The 17,962-nt window shown below is 45.2% G+C and overlaps 1 protein-coding gene and 1 pseudogene across 2 annotated transcripts in view; both read left to right on the top strand.

Annotated features, from left to right (window-relative positions):
• LOC139394126 (zinc finger CW-type PWWP domain protein 2-like) overlaps positions 1–17,251 on the top strand; it is a 56,382-nt gene extending 39,131 nt beyond the window's left edge. For both annotated transcript variants that reach the window (XM_071142158.1, XM_071142157.1), the window contains one exon: positions 17,088–17,251. In XM_071142158.1, the coding sequence (XP_070998259.1) occupies positions 17,088–17,114 (27 nt within the window). In that variant the 3' untranslated portion in view covers positions 17,115–17,251. The remainder of the gene's footprint in view (positions 1–17,087) is intronic.
• LOC139394134 (tetraspanin-8 pseudogene) lies at positions 13,320–13,988 on the top strand (annotated as a pseudogene).
• Positions 17,252–17,962: the final 711 nt, after the last annotated feature.

Genomic DNA, 17,962 nt, shown 5'->3' with positions numbered 1-17,962 from the left:
GGATCATCGTTACTCTAACTTCCGCGACGCATATAAGGCCCTGCCCCGCCCCCTTTTCGGAAAAGCTGACCACGACTCCATTTTGTTGATCCCTGCCTACAGACAGAAACTAAAACAAGAGGCTCCCACGCTGAGGTCTGTCCAACGCTGGTCCGACCAAGCTGACTTCACACTCCAAGACTGCTTCCATCACGTGGACTGGGACATGTTTCGTATTGCGTCAGATAACAATATTGACGAATACGCTGATTCGGTGTGCGAGTTCATTAGAACGTGCGTTGAAGATGTTGTTCCCATAGCAACGATTAAAACATTCCCTAACCAGAAACCGTGGATTGATGGCAGCATTCGCGTGAAACTGAAAGCGCGAACCACTGCTTTTAATCAGGGCAAGGTGACTGGTAACATGACCGAATACAAACAGTGCAGCTATTCCCTCCGCAAGGCTATCAAACAAGCTAAGCGTCAGTACAGAGACAAAGTAGAATCTCAATTCAACGGCTCAGACACAAGAGGCATGTGGCAGGGTCTACAGTCAATCACGGACTACAAGAAGGAATCCAGCCCAGTCACGGACCAGGATGTCCTGCTCCCAGGCAGACTAAATAACTTTTTTGCCCGCTTTGAGGACAATACAGTGCCACTGACACGGCCTGCAACGAAAACATGCAGACTCTCCTTCACTGCAGCCGAGGTGAGTAAGACATTTAAACGTGTTAACCCTCGCAAGGCTGCAGGCCCAGACGGCATCCCCAGCCGCGCCCTCAGAGCATGCGCAGACCAGCTGGCCGGTGTGTTTACGGACATATTCAATCAATCCCTATACCAGTCTGCTGTTCCCACATGCTTCAAGAGGGCCACCATTGTTCCTGTTCCCAAGAAAGCTAAGGTAACTGAGCTAAACGACTACCGCCCCGTAGCACTCACTTCCGTCATCATGAAGTGCTTTGAGAGACTAGTCAAGGACCATATCACCTCCACCCTACCCGACACCCTAGACCCACTCCAATTTGCTTACCGCCCAAATAGGTCCACAGACGATGCAATCTGGACACTGCCCTAACCACACTGGACACTGCCCTAACCCATCTGGACAAGAGGAATACCTATGTGAGAATGCTGTTCATCGACTACAGCTCGGCATTCAACACCATAGTACCCTCCAAGCTCGTCATCAAGCTCGAGACCCTGGGTCTCGACCCCGCCCTGTGCAACTGGGTACTGGACTTCCTGACGGGCCGCCCCCAGGTGGTGAGGTTAGGCAACAACATCTCCACCCTGCTGATCCTCAACACTGGGGCCCCACAAGGGTGCGTTCTGAGCCCTCTCCTGTACTCCCTGTTCACCCACGACTGCGTGGCCACGCACGCCTCCAACTCAATCATCAAGTTTGCGGACGACACAACAGTGGTAGGCTTGATTACCAACAACGACGAGACGGCCTACAGGGAGGAGGTGAGGACCCTCGGAGTGTGGTGTCAGGAAAATAACCTCACACTCAACGTCAACAAAACTAAGGAGATGATTGTGGACTTCAGGAAACAGCAGAGGGAACACCCCCCTATCCACATCGATGGAACAGTAGTGGAGAGGGTAGCAAGTTTTAAGTTCCTCGGCATACACATCACAGACAAACTTAATTGGTCCACTCACACAGACAGCATCGTGAAGAAGGCGCAGCAGCGCCTCTTCAACCTCAGGAGGCTGAAGAAATTTGGTTTGTCACCAAAAGCACTCACAAACTTCTACAGATGCACAATCGAGAGCATCCTGGCGGGCTGTATCACCGCCTGGTACGGCAACTGCTCCGCCCACAACCGTAAGGCTCTCCAGAGGGTAGTGAGGTCTGCACAACGCATCACCGGGGGCAAACTACCTGCCCTCCAGGACACCTACACCACCCGATGTAGGAAGGCCATAAAGATCATCAAGGACATCAACCACCCGAGCCACTGCCTGTTTACCCCGCTATCATCCAGAAGGCGAGGTCAGTACAGGTGCATCAAAGCTGGGACCGAGAGACTGAAAAACAGCTTCTATCTCAAGGCCATCAGACTGTTAAACAGCCACCACTAACATTGAGTGGCTGCTGCCAACACACTGACACTGACACTGACTCAACTCCAGCCACTTTAATAATGGGAATTGATGGGAAATGATGTAAATATATCACTAGCCACTTTAAACAATGCTACCTTATATAATGTTACTTACCCTACATTATTCATCTCATATGCATACGTATATACTGTACTCTATATCATCGACTGCATCCTTATGTAATACATGTATCACTAGCCACTTTAACTATGCCACTTTGTTTACATAATCACCTCATGTATATACTGTACTCGATACCATCTACTGTATCCTGCCTATGTTGCTCTGTACCATCACTCATTCATATATCCTTATGTACATATTCTTTATCCCCTTACACTGTGTGTAAGACAGTCGTTTTGGAATTGTTAGTTAGATTACTTGTTGGTTATTACTGCATTGTCGGAACTAGAAGCACAAGCATTTCGCTACACTCGTATTAACATCTGCTAACCATGTGTATGTGACAAATACAATTTGATTTGATTTGATTTGAGTTTGTCCCTCCCTCCCTCCCTCCCTCCCTCCTGTTCTGAGGTGCTCAGACCCTCCCTAAACACTCTTTGGGCCCTTTAAATCTAACCCAGCACTGTTTTACATGACAAAGATGTTTTCATATTCAAAGATAACCCTATTGATCAGAAACACAACAGACTCCTGAAAGAAAGACCTACCTCTTTGTGGTGTGTGATTGTTAGCTAAAGAAGTCGTTGTTTTTTTTTTACCTTGGTTGCTTTCTAATTGAGACAAATTACAGACCGCCCCACATTTCACATTTCACACTAAGACGCTAGATATAATTAACACAGAAAGCATTCTGTCTGAATTCCAAATGGCACCCTATTCCCTATCTAGTGCACTACTTTTGGCCAGGGCCCATAGGGTGCCATTTGGGACACACACGTTGTCTGGGGAGGTGTTTATGGTCTCCTTGTTGTTGTTAAAATATAGCCATCTCTAACCCTCCATGTTGGTTTGTTTGCCTTCTGATATCCTGACTGTAATTAGTGAACAGAGCGGGTGTGAAGACAATAGGATGCTGTGTGTTCTCTGAAGGGAAGAGGACATGCAGCAACTCTCGGAGAACAGTGGACGTTGATGAAATATCTTCCCTATTGCTAAAGCTACAATATGTGACTTTTATTGCGGGGGAAACCTGACCCAAATTCACATAGAAATGTGAGTTATAGAGCTGTCATTCGCTTTGAAAGCAATTCTAAGAAGTGTTACATCTGTTTCTATGTGTGCCATTTCTATGCGTCCCGTGCTTTAAGTTGAGTTTTTTTTTGCGTCTTTTACTTCCTGTTTTGTACACCAGCTTCAAACAGCTGAAAATACAACATTTCTCGTTCTTGAAAATATATATTTCACAGCGGTTTAGATGGTACAATGATTCTCTACACTATACTTGCTTGTTTTGTCACATGAACTGAAAATTAGGCACACTATTAGAATTTTTGTAACCAGGAAATGGCAGAGGAATTTCTGCATATTGCACCTTTAAAAGTAAAACATTTTGTGTATTCTCTTACAGAGCCAGTAGAGCAGAACAGAAGAGCCCTGTCTGCAGTATTTACAGTAACACCTCAGCTCTTAGCTCCCTGTCTGCAGTATTTACAGTAACACCTCAGCTCTTAGCTCCCTGTCTGCAGTATTTACAGTAACACATCAGCTCTTAGTTCCCTGTCTGCAGTATTTACAGTAACACCTCAGCTCTTAGCTCCCTGTCTGCAGTATTTACAGTAACACCTCAGCTCTTAGCTCCCTGTCTGCAGTATTTACAGTAACACCTCAGCTCTTAGCTCCCTGTCTGCAGTATTTACAGTAACACCTCAGCTCTTAGCTCCCTGTCTGCAGAATTTACAGTAACACCTCAGCTCTTAGCTCCCTGTCTGCAGTATTTACAGTAACACATCAGCTCTTAGCTCCCTGTCTGCAGTATTTACTGCATAGTTTCCTAGGAACGCAAAGCGAGGCGGCCATCTCTGTCGGCGCCGGAAACAGCCACCACTAACACTGAGTGGCTGCTGCCAACACACTGACACTGACTCAACTCCAGCCACTTTAATAATGGGAATTGATGGGAAATGATGTAAATATATCACTAGCCACTTTAAACAATGCTACCTTATATAAATGTTACTTACCCTACATTATTCATCTCATACGCATACGTATATACTGTACTCTATATCATCGACGGTATCCTTATGTAATACATGTATCACTAGCCACTTTATACTATACTATGCCACTTTGTTTACATACTCATCTCATTTGTACATACTGTACCCGATACCATCTACTGTATCTTGCCTATGCTGCTCTGTACCATCACTCATTCATATATCCTTATGTACATATTCTTTATCCCCTTACACTGTGTACAAGACAGTAGTTTTGGAATTGTTAGTTAGATTACTTGTTATTACTGCATTGTCGGAACTAGAAGCACAAGCATTTCGCTACACTCGCATTAACATCTGCTAACCATGTGTATGTGACAAATAAAATTTGATTTGATATTTACAGTAACACCTCAGCTCTTAGCTCCCTGTCTGCAGTATTTACAGTAACACCTCAGCTCTTAGCTCCCTGTCTTCAGTATTTACAGTAACACCTCAGCTCTTAGCTCCCTGTCTGCAGTATTTACAGTAACACCTCAGCTCTTAGCTCCCTGTCTGCAGAATTTACAGTAACACCTCAGCTCTTAGCTCCCTGTCTGCAGAATTTACAGTAACACCTCAGCTCTTAGCTCCCTGACTGCAGTATTTACAGTAACACCTCAGCTCTTAGCTCCCTGTCTGCAGTATTTACAGTAACACCTCAGCTCTTAGCTCCCTGTCTGCAGAATTTACAGTAACACCTCAGCTCTTAGCTCCCTGTCTGCAGAATTTACAGTAACACCTCAGCTCTTAGCTCCCTGACTGCAGTATTTACAGTAACACCTCAGCAACTGTGTGATCCTATCCCACCTGGAGTCTGGCGTCTTCTGAGAGAAACAGATGATGATGATGAAGAGTTGATAAGGATGAAGGTCATTACATAGAATCCAGGGCCTTTGCATCCATACTCAAGCAGGCCAATTGGCCTGAATGTGACCAACAAACATAGTTGTCACTTTGTGTTGAAAAGTGTGGTTGACAGCTTCAACCACACTGGGCGGCAGGTAGCCCAGCGGTTAGAGTGTAGAGGGGGTAGGTAGCCTAGCGGTTAGAGTGTAGAGGGGGTAGGTAGCCTAGTGGTTAGAGCGTTGGGCCAGTAACCGGAAGGTTGCAAGATAAAATCCCTGAGCTGACAAGGTACAAATCTGTCGTTCTGCCCCTGAACAAGGTAGTTAACCCACTGTTCCTAGGCCGTCATTGAAAATAAGAATTTGTTCTTAACTGACTTGCCGAGTTAAAAAAAATCAAAAAATAAAAATAAAAAAAAAATCACTCAGGAGATGTACTCATGCCGTTGGAGGAAAAAAACGACAATGGAGATTAATGAATTACTTAATGACCTTAACCAACGTCAAAAGCCCTTCCATTGTTCCACTTTACACCAGTGCTAGCTTTGAAAACTCACATGAACATAGTGAGCCTTTTTGAAAAGAACATTCAGACACTGGGACCCAGGAGAGTGCTTCATTCTGCCTGACCTATTTATTCAACTAGTGGAGAGATTCTGCAGCTGGCCCTGTGTTCCACTGCTTTAGAAGTGTCAGTTTACGTGAGGGTGGAGGTCCATTTTAAAGCGTGTCACTACGATTTATCAGGGTATTAAAGACGTTTAAATATGCTGTTTTCTAAAGCACCTGCAAGCCTGTCTGTCTGTCGGCCCGGCCCAGCCTGTCTGTCTGTCGGCCCAGCCCAGCCTGCCTTCAGCTGTGTATCATAGCTTTCTAAAGCAGCCTGTCTGTGCGCTAAGTAGGGTCGGTCCTGGTCAGACCCTGGATGGGAGACCAGATAATGTGCTAAGCAGGGTCGGTCCTGGTCAGTCCCTGGATGGGAGACCAGATGCTAAGCAGGGTCGGTCCTGGTCAGTCCCTGGATGGGAGACCAGATGCTGTGCTAAGCAGGGTCGGTCCTGGTCAGTCCCTGGATGGGAGACCAGATGCTGTGCTAAGCAGGGTTGGTCCTGGTCAGTCCCTGGATGGGAGACCAGATGCTGTGCTAAGCAGGGTTGGTCCTGGTCAGTCCCTGGATGGGAGACCAGATGCTGTGCTAAGCAGGGTTGGTCCTGGTCAGTCCCTGGATGGGAGACCAGATGCTGTGCTAAGCAGGGTTGGTCCTGGTCAGACCCTGGATGGGAGACCAGATGCTAAGCAGGGTTGGTCCTGGTCAGTCCCTGGATGTGAGGCCAGATGTTGTGCTAGGCAGGGTCGGTCCTGGTCAGTCCCTGGATGGGAGACCAGATGCTGTGCTAAGCAGGGTTGGTCCTGGTCAGACCCTGGATGGGAGACCAGATGCTAAGCAGGGTTGGTCCTGGTCAGTCCCTGGATGTGAGGCCAGATGTTGTGCTAGGCAGGGTCGGTCCTGGTCAGTCCCTGGATGGGAGACCAGATGCTGCGCTAAGCAGGGTCGGACCTGGTCAGTCCCTGGATGGGAGACCAGATACTGTGCTAAACAGGGTCGGTCCTGGTCAGTCCCTGGATGGGAGACCAGATGCTGCGCTAAGCAGGGTCGGACCTGGTCAGTCCCTGGATGGGAGACCAGATACTGTGCTAAACAGGGTTGGTCCTGGTCAGTCCCTGGATGGGCGACCAGAAGCTGCTAGAGGTGGTGTTGGAGGACCAGGCCACTAGGAGGCACTCTTTCCTCTGGACTAAATCATATCCCAATGCCCCAGGGCAGTGATTGGGGACATTGCCCTGGACGGTTGGTTTGTTCTTTGTATTATCTTTTACCAGATCTATTGTGTTATATTCTACTACATTCCTTTCACATTTCAAAAAATTAAAAGTGTTTCCTTTCAAATGGTACCAAGAATATGCATATCGTTGCTTCAGGGCCTGAGCTACAGGCAGTTAGATTTGGGGATGTCATTTTAGGAGAAAATGGACAAAAGGATCTAATCCGGGGTAGCTGCTGTCTTGACAGGAACTAATGGGGATCCATAGTAAACCCCAGGAAGAGTAGCTGCTGTCTTGGCAGGAACTAATGGGGATCCATAGTAAACCCCAGGAAGAGTAGCTGCTGTCTTGGCAGGAACTAATGGGGATCCATAGTAAACCCCAGGAAGAGTAGCTGCTGTCTTGGCAGGAACTAATGGGGATCCATAGTAAACCCCAGGAAGAGTAGCTGCTGCCTTGACAGGAACTAATGGGGATCCATAATAAACCCCAGGAAGAGTAGCTGCTGTCTTGGCAGGAACTAATGGGGATCCATAGTAAACCCCAGGAAGAGTAGCTGCTGCCTTGACAGGAACTAATGGGGATCCATAGTAAACCCCAGGAAGAGTAGCTGCTGCCTCGGCAGGAACTAATGGGGATCCATAATAAACCCCAGGAAGAGTAGCTGCTGTCTTGGCAGGAACTAATGGGGATCCATAATAAACCCCAGGAAGAGTAGCTGCTGCCGTGACAGGAACTAATGGGGATCCTTAATTAATACACAAATATGTATCGGTCTCCCCTGTTACCATGTCTGACACTTCTCCTCTCTTTGTCCCCTCCCCCCCATCTCTTCCTTCCCTGCCCCCTCCACCCAGTGGCAGATAAATCAGGATGATCAACATTGTGATTGGATAACTGCTCTCTCTCTCGATCACACACAGCATTTGCAATTCCCTCGGCAACAAATGCTAATTTACTGCCAATTAGGTTCATTTGAATCCCTCAGATAGAGATAAATGGGAGAGAGAATTCCATGGAATACCAAACTAGCTCGTTGTAGACAAACCCTGCTGGAGAGACTCATTTGAATGCATTGTAAAGAGGATAACCATTTAACATATGTGCTTATACTTTAGCTGTATGTACTGCAAGTCTATATATTTGAGCCTTATTTTTACAAGGTAAATTGACTGAGAACACATTCTAATTTACATATTCAAACTGGGGAATAGTTACCAGGGAGAGGAGGGGGTATGAATGAGCCAATTAGAAACTGGGGAATAGTTACAAGGGAGAGGAGGGGGTATGAATGAGCCAATTAGAAACTGGGGAATAGTTACAGGGGAGAGGAGGGGGTATGAATGAGCCAATTAGAAACTGGGGAATAGTTACAGGGGAGAGGAGGGGGTATGAATGAGCCAATTAGAAACTGGGGAATAGTTACAGGGGAGAGGAGGGGGTATGAATGAGCCAATTAGAAACTGGGGATGATTAGGTGGTGTTGGTGATGTGGTGATGGTATGAGAGCCAGATTGGGAATTTAGCCAGAACAGCATGGTTAAAGGCAGTTTAAAATATTACATGACATTACATTTCATAACACTTTACCCAATACATGTAGCGTGTTCCCTCAGGCCACTACTCCACTATCACGTATTTACAATACAACATCCATGTATATGTGTGTGTAGAGTGTGTGTCTTATCATGTGTATGTGTGTGTCTGTGTGTGTGTGTATGTGTGTTTCTGTGTCTGTGTGTGTGTCTCTTAAACTCCCCACTGTTTCATAAGGTGTTTTTTTTTTATCTGTTTTCTAAATCTGATTCTACTGCATGGGTCAGTTACCTGATGAGGAATAGAGTTCCATGTAGTCATGGCTCTATGTAGTACTGTGGAATAGAGTTCCATGTAGTCATGGCTCTATGTAGTACTGTGGAATAGAGTTCCATGTAGTCATGGCTCTATGTAGTACTGTGGAATAGAGTTCCATGTAGTCATGGCTCTATGTAGTACTGTGGAATAGAGTTCCATGTAGTCATGGCTCTATGTAGTACTGTGGAATAGAGTTCCATGTAGTCATGGCTCTATGTGGTACTGTGGAATAGAGTTCCTTGTAGTCATAGCACTATGTGGTACCGTGTGCCTCCCATAGTCTCTTCTGGACTTGGGGACTGTGAAGAGACCTCTGGTGGCATGTCTTGTGGGGTATGGATGGGTGTCTGAGCTGTGTGCTACTAGTTTAAACAGACAGCTCTGTAGATTCAGTTTGTCAACACTTCTTACAAAAACAAGTAGTGATGAAGTCAATCTCTCTTTGAGCCATGAGAGATTTACATGCATGTCATATATGTTAGCTCTCTGTGTACATTTAAGGGCCAGCCGTGCTGCCCTGTTTTGAGACAATTGTAATTTTCCAAGGTCCCTCTTTGTGGCACCTGACCACATGACTGAACATTAGTCCAGCGCTTTATTATGGACAGATTTCTCCACATCTTAGCTACTGTTGTATCAACATGTTTTGACCATGACAGTTTACAATCCAGCATTACTCCAAGCAGTTTAGTCATCACAACTTGCTCAATTTCCACATTATTTATTGCAAGGTTTAGATGAGGTTTAAGGTTTAGTGAATGATTTGTTCCAAATACAATGCTTTTAGTTTTTTTAAAATATTTAGGACAAACTTATTCCTTCCCACGCATTCTGAAACAAACTGCAACTCTTTGTTCAGTGTTGCAGTCATTTCAGTTGCTGTAGTAGCTGACATGTATAGTGTTGAGTCACCCGCATTCATAGACACACTGGCTTGACTCAAGGCATGTCATTAGTAAAGATTGGAAAAAAAAGTAAGGGGCCTAGACAGCTGCCCTGAGGAATTCCTGATTCTACCTGGATATTGTTGGAGAGGCTTCCATTAAAGAAGACCCTCTGTATTCTGTTATATAGGTAACTCTTTATCCACATTATAGCAGGGGGTGTAAAAGCCATAACACATACGTTTTTCCAGCAGCAGACTATGATCGATAATGTCAAAAGCCGCAAGTCTAACAAAACAGCTCCCACAATCTTTTTATCCTCAATTTCTCTCAGCCGATCATCACTCATTTGCGTAAGTGCCGTGCTTGTTGAATGTCCATCTCTATATGCTGAAAGTTTGTTGTCAATTTGTTTACAATAAAATAACATTGTATCTGGTCAAACACCATTTTTTCCAAAAGTTTTCTAAGGGTTGGTAACAGACTGATTGGTCGGCTATTTTAGCCAGTAAAGAGGGCTTTACTATTCTTGGGTAGCGAAATTATTTTTCTTCCATCCAGGCCTGAGGGCACACACTTTCTAGTAGACTTAGATTGAAGATATGGCAATATCGTTCACTATTATCCTCAGTAATTTTCCATCCAAGTGCCTTGTCATTGTTGATAGACAATAATATTTTTGTTCACCTCTTCCACACTCACAGAATTCAAAATTACAATACTTGTCTTTCATAATTTGATCAGTCATACTGTCCTCCCCCCAACCACAGTGTCACAGTGATGGATTAAACCCAAGTAAACTTCAAATCAAATCACATTTTATTTGTCGCATACACATGTTTAGCAGATGTTAATGCGAGTGTAGCGGAACGCTTGTGCTTCTAGTTCCGACAATGCACTAATATCTATCAAGTTATCTAACAATTCCCCAACAACTACCTAATACACACAAATCCAAAGGGGTGAATGAGAATATGTACATGTAAGTATATGGATGAGCGAGGGCCGAGTGGCATAGGCAAGGTGCAATATATGTATGCCGAGGAACTTAAAACTTTGCACCTTCTCCGCTACTGTCCCGTTAATGTGGATAAGGGGGGGTGCTCTCTCTGCTGTTTCCTGAAGTCCACGATCATCTCCTTTGTTTTGTGGACGTTGAGTGAGAGGTTGTTTTCCTGACACCACACTCCGAGTGCCCTCACCTCCTCCCTGTAGGCTGTCTCGTTGTTGTTGGTAATCAATCCCACTACTGTTGTGTCGTCTGCAAACTTGATGATTGAGTTGGAGGCGTGCGTGGCCACGCAGTCATGGGTGAACAGGGAGTACAGGATGGGGCTGAGCACGCACCCTTGTAGGGCCCGAGTGTTGAGGGTCAGCGAAGTGAAGATGTTGTTTCCTACCTTCACCACCTGGGGGCGGCCGTCAGAATGTCCAGGACCCAATTGCACAGGGCGGGATTCAGACCCAGGGACTCCAGCTTGATGATGAGGGTACTATGGTGTTGAATGCTGAGCTGTAGTCAATGAACAGCATTCTTACATAGGTATTCCTCTCGTCCAGATGGGATAGGGCAGTGTGCAGTGTGATAGCGATTGCGTCATCTGTGAACCTGTTGGGGCAGTATGCAAACTTAAGTGTGTCTAGGGTGGCCGGTAAGGTGGAGGTGATATGATCCTTGAATAGCCTCTCAAAGCACCTCATGTTGACAGAAGTGAGTGCTACGGGGCGGTAGTCATTTAGTTCAGTAACTTGTTTGTCTTTCAATTAAAGAAGAGAAAGTGGCATGGATTTTGAAGCAATCTACACACAGAGGGTCGAGAGGGATGGAGGTAGGGAGAGGGAGGGAGGGATGGAGGTAGGGAGAGGGAGGGAGGGTGAGAGAGAGAGCGTGAGAGAGACCCAACTATTAAAATATCACTTCCCTAATCCGAAGAACTCGCCAACACCACCGTCCACATCCGTATACACCACCGTCCACACCACCATCCACATCCGTATACATACGAACTCACAGCTTCACTCAGCGTTTATTCATGGCTGTGTTCTTAGGCAAAAGTGAGTGAGCCCACTCCCTTGGCTGAGAAGCAACCCCACACATGAATGGTCTCATGATAGTTTACTGTTGGCATGACACAGGACTGATGTCTTCTCTGGACAAGCTTTTTTCCGGATGCCCCAAACAATCGGAAAGGGGATTCATCAGAGAAAATGACTTTACCCCAGTCCTCAGCAGTCCAATCTCTGTACCTTTTGCAGAATATCAGTCTGTCCCTGATGTTTTTCCTGGAGAGAAGTGGCTTCTTTGCTGCCCTTCTTGACACCAGGCCATCCTCCAAAAGTCTTCGCCTCACTGTGCGTGCAGATGCACTCACACCTGCCTGCTGCCATTCCTGAGCAAGCTTTGTACTGGTGGTGCCCCGATCCCGCAGCTGAATCAACTTTAGGAGACAGTCCTGGCGCTTGCTGGACTTTCTTGGACGCCCTGAAGCCTTCTTCACAACAGTTGAACCGCTCTTCTTGAAGTTCTTGATGATCAGATAAATGGTTGATTTAGGTGCAATCTTACTGGCAGCAATATCCTTGCCTGCGAAGCACTTTTTGTGTAAAGCAATGATGACGGCACGTGTTTCCTTGCAGGTAACCATGGTCGTCAGAGGAAGAACAATGATTCCATGCACCACCCTCCTTTTGAAGCTTCCAGTCTGTTATTCGAACTCAAATCAGCATGACAGAGTGATCTCCAGTCTTGATACAGTGTGCAGCATAGAGTACAAAGTCCTTTAGTATCTGTGGATCTGGTGGAGGCTGGTGAGGGCCACAGCACAGGGAGAGAAACTGTTCAGGTGGAGGCTGGTGAGGGCCACAGCACGGGGAGAGAAACTGTTCAGGTGGTGGCTGGTGAGGGACACAGCACGGGGAGAGAAACTGTTCAGGTGGAGGCTGGTGAGGGCCACAGCACAGGGAGAGAAACTGTTCAGGTGGAGGCTGGTGAGGGCCACAGCACGGGGAGAGAAACTGTTCAGGTGGAGGCTGGTGAGGGCCAAAGCACGGGGAGAGAAACTGTTCAGGTGGAGGCTGGTGAGGTCCACAGCACGGGGAGAGAAACTGTTCAGGTGGAGGCTGGTGATGGCCACAGCACGGAGAGAGAAACTGTTCAGGTGGAGGCTGGTGAGGGCCACAGCACAGGGAGAGAAACTGTTCAGGTGGAGGCTGGTGAGGGCCAAAACACAGGGAGAGAAACTGTTCAGGTGGAGGCTGGTTTGTTATGATTATTAACCTGATCCGTTTGCAAGAGGAAAGTCTTCAGGGCATGCTAAAAAAATATTTGCATGTCATACAGGATACCGCTGAAGTCATGCATTTAATCTAACAGCCTCAAGCAGAGCTCACTGCTCAGACTTTGTTGAAGTAGTCTAGCAGAGGGCTGAACCAGCGTCAGTTTTTAGATAACGTTTTTTTTTTTTAAGTAGAAAACGGTTGGTTTCTGGAATGAGGAGTCACTAGCCACACCTACAGCCTCGGGTTGTTATTTTTTTAATACATATTTTTTTATATAGGTGACAGATCTGGTACACTCACTCTCACACACTGTACATCGTCAAGTTGCTCTGTCACGTCTTGCCTGGCTGTTGGAAGTTTAGAAGATGGCTGTGAACAAATGTATCAAGTACTTCCTCTTCGTTTTCAACCTGCTGTTCTGGATCAGTGGATGCATCATCCTTGGAGTCTCCATCTACCTCAAAGTGAACCCTGTGTTTGGGGGGTTGTTTCCGGGGCTGAACCTGCTGATAGCCGTCGGTACCATCATCACGGTGCTTGGCTTCCTGGGCTGCTTTGGTGCCATCAGGGAAAGCCGCGTCATGCTCATGCTGTTCTTCGTCGGGCTGCTCCTCATCTTCATCCTCCTGGTGATCGCTGGAATCCTGGGAGCTGTCGGAGTGAATAAGATTGAGGAATGGTTGACGGAAAAGCTGCTACCACTGAGGAACCAGTCGTCTTTGTTCCAGATGTTCATGCAGAAACTGGAAGAGCAGGCAAAATGTTGTGGACTGATCCATGGACCTTCAGACTGGGGCTCAACAGTCCCCGCCTCTTGTGACTGCCGTGACACCACTCAGGAGTGCAAACTCGCAGACGGACAACGCAAAGTGTACTTGAGACCTTGTACCAAGTTGGTGATGTCAGTCATCGCGAAGGGTACATTCATCACCCTGGGGATTGCATTTGGCATCGCAGTCTTGATGATCTTTGGAATGGCCTTCGCCATGACCCTGTATTGCCAGATTGGGGAGATGTATGCCACGTTAAACTAGGTACAGCTGCACTATACTATAGCACCTTAACCTAGGTACATCTACACCATACCACCTTAACCTAGGTACATCTACACTATACCACCTTAACCTAGGTAGATCTACACTATACCACCTTAATCTAGGTACATCTACACTATACCACCTTAACCTAGGTACAGCTGCACTATACTATACCACCTTAACCTAGGTACATCTACACTATACCACCTTAACCTAGGTACATCTAAACTATACTATACCACCTTAACCTAGCTACATCTACACTATACCACCTTAACCTAGGTACATCTACACTATACCACCTTAACCTAGGTACATCTACACTATACCACCTTAACCTAGGTAGATCTACACTATACCACCTTAATCTAGGTACATCTAAACTATACCACCTTAACCTAGGTACAGCTGCACTATACTATACCACCTTAACCTAGGTACATCTACACTATACTATACCACCTTAACCTAGGTACATCTACACTATACTATACCACCTTAACCTAGGTACATCTACACCATACTACCTTAACCTAGGTACATCTACACTATACTATACCACCTTAACCTAGGTACATCTACACCATACCACCTTAACCTAGGTACATCTACACTATACCACCTTAACCTAGGTAGATCTACACCATACTACCTTAACCTAGGTACATCTACACTATACTATACCACCTTAACCTAGGTAGATCTACACCATACTACCTTAACCTAGGTACATCTACACTATACTATACCACCTTAACCTAGGTAGATCTACACCATACTACCTTAACCTAGGTACATCTACACTATACTATACCACCTTAACCTAGGTAGATCTACACCATACTACCTTAACCTAGGTAGATCTATACTATACCAACTTAACCTAGGTACATCTACACTATACCATACCACCTTAACCTAGCTACATCTACACTATACTATACCACCTTAACCTAGGTACATCTACACTATACCACCTTAACCTAGGTACATCTACACTATACCACCTTAACCTAGGTACAGCTGCACTATACCATACCACCTTAACCTAGCTACATCTACACTATACCACCTTAACCTAGGTACATCTACACCATACCACCTTAACCTAGGTACATCTACACTATACCATACCACCTTAACCTAGCTACATCTACACTATACCATACCACCTTAACCTAGGTACATCTACACTATACCATACCACCTTAACCTAGGTACATCTACACTATACCATACCACCTTAACCTAGCTACATCTACACTATACCATACCACCTTAACCTAGCTACATCTACACTATACCACCTTAACCTAGGTACATCTACACTATACCACCTTAACCTAGGTACATCTACACTATACTATACCACCTTAACCTAGCTACATCTACACTATACCACCTTAACCTAGGTACATCTACACTATACCACCTTAACCTAGGTACATCTACACTATACCATATCACCTTAACCTAGCTACATCTACACTATACCATATCACCTTAACCTAGGTACATCTACACTATACCATACCACCTTAACCTAGCTACATCTACACTATACCACCTTAACCTAGGTACATCTACACTATACCATATCACCTTAACCTAGCTACATCTACACTATACCATATCACCTTAACCTAGCTACATCTACACTATACCATATCACCTTAACCTAGGTACATCTACACTATACTATACCACCTTAACCTAGCTACATCAACACTATACCACCTTAACCTAGGTACATCTACACTATACTATACCACCTTAACCTAGCTACATCAACACTATACCACCTTAACCTAGCTACATCTACACTATACCACCTTAACCTAGCTACATCTACACTATACCACCTTAACCTAGCTACATCTACACTATACCACCTTAACCTAGGTACATCTACACTATACCACCTTAACCTAGGTACATCTACACCATACCACCTTAACCTAGCTACATCTACACTATACCATACCACCTTAACCTAGCTACATCTACACTATACCACCTTAACCTAGCTACATCTACACTATACCACCTTAACCTAGGTACATCTACACTATACCACCTTAACCTAGCTACATCTACACTATACCATATCACCTTAACCTAGGTACATCTACACTATACCACCTTAACCTAGCTACATCTACACTATACCACCTTAACCTAGGTACATCTACACTATACCACCTTAACCTAGCTACATCTACACTATACCATATCACCTTAACCTAGGTACATCTACACTATACCACCTTAACCTAGCTACATCTACACTATACCACCTTAACCTAGGTACATCTACACTATACCATACCACCTTAACCTAGCTACATCTACACTATACCATACCACCTTAACCTAGGTACATCTACACTATACCACCTTAACCTAGGTACATCTACACTATACCACCTTAACCTAGGTACATCTACACTATACTACCTTAACCTAGGTACATCTACACTATACCACCTTAACCTAGCTACATCTACACTATACCATATCACCTTAACCTAGGTACATCTACACTATACCACCTTAACCTAGGTACATCTACACTATACCATATCACCTTAACCTAGCTACATCTACACTATACCACCTTAACCTAGCTACATCTACACTATACCACCTTAACCTAGGTACATCTACACTATACCATACCACCTTAACCTAGCTACATTGTAAAGCATCCCATTGTGTTTTTCTATATCATATACCTGTGCCAAACGACAATCTGACTAGTTTTTCTGATTTATGATAAAGGATGTCAGTTTCTTGAGCTGAAGTTGATTCATCCACATCTCGTTGAAGATGTGTGTGTGTGTATTTTAAAAGTGAATTAGTTTTCTACTGCTCAAGACTTGTCTCTGAAGTAGGTGCCTGTGGTGATCATACACTCAGTGGTGTAAAGTACTTCAGTAAAAATACTTTAAAGTACTAATTAAGTAGTTTTTTTTTTGGGGGGGGGGGGGGGGTATCTGTACTTTACTATTTCTATTTTTGACAACTTTTACTTCACTACATTCCTAAAGAAAATAATGTTATTTTGACTCCATACATTTTCTCTCATTTTGACAGGTCCAATTGACGCGCTTATCAAGATAACATCCCTGATCGTCCCTACTGCCTCTGATCTGGAGGACTCACTAAACAGAGAACATCCCTGGTCATCCCTACTGCCTCTGATCTGGAGGACTCACTAAACAGAGAACATCCCTGGTCCATCCCTACTGCCTCTGATCTGGAGGACTCACTAAACAGAGAACATCCCTGGTCATCCCTACTGCCTCTGGTCTGGCTGACTCACTAAACAGAGAACGTCCCTGGTCATCCCTACTGCCTCTGGTCTGGCTGACTCACTAAACAGAGAACGTCCCTGGTCCATCCCTACTGCCTCTGATCTGGAGGACTCACTAAACAGAGAACATCCCTGGTCCATCCCTACTGCCTCTGATCTGGAGGACTCACTAAACAGAGAACATCCCTGGTCCATCCCTACTGCCTCTGATCTGGAGGACTCACTAAACAGAGAACATCCCTGGTCCATCCCTACTGCCTCTGATCTGGAGGACTCACTAAACAGAGAACATCCCTGGTCCATCCCTACTGCCTCTGATCTGGAGGACTCACTAAACAGAGAACATCCCTGGTCCCTCCCTACTGCCTCTGATCTGGCACACTCACTAAACACAAACGCTTCATTTGTAAATTATGGCGTGATGCAATATGTCCCTGGCTTTTTTTGTAAATAAAATACAAAACATGAAAATGGCACCATCTGGTTGTCTTAATATGAAGAATTTGAAATGATTTCTACATTCACTTATTATCAGTGGTGACCTGTCATTCGGGTGTTTGAGCCCCACATTGTTAACTTTTTTTTTTGGGGGGGGGGGGCAGATTTGCATGTCATTTTGACATTAATGCGTGTCACATATCAGTTTGCAAACGAT

This window comes from Oncorhynchus clarkii, unplaced genomic scaffold, assembly GCF_045791955.1.
Source record: "Oncorhynchus clarkii lewisi isolate Uvic-CL-2024 unplaced genomic scaffold, UVic_Ocla_1.0 unplaced_contig_6317_pilon_pilon, whole genome shotgun sequence".
In the NCBI taxonomy this organism is placed as follows: Eukaryota; Metazoa; Chordata; class Actinopteri; order Salmoniformes; family Salmonidae; genus Oncorhynchus; species Oncorhynchus clarkii.
This window is presented reverse-complemented; position numbering and strand designations above follow the sequence as displayed.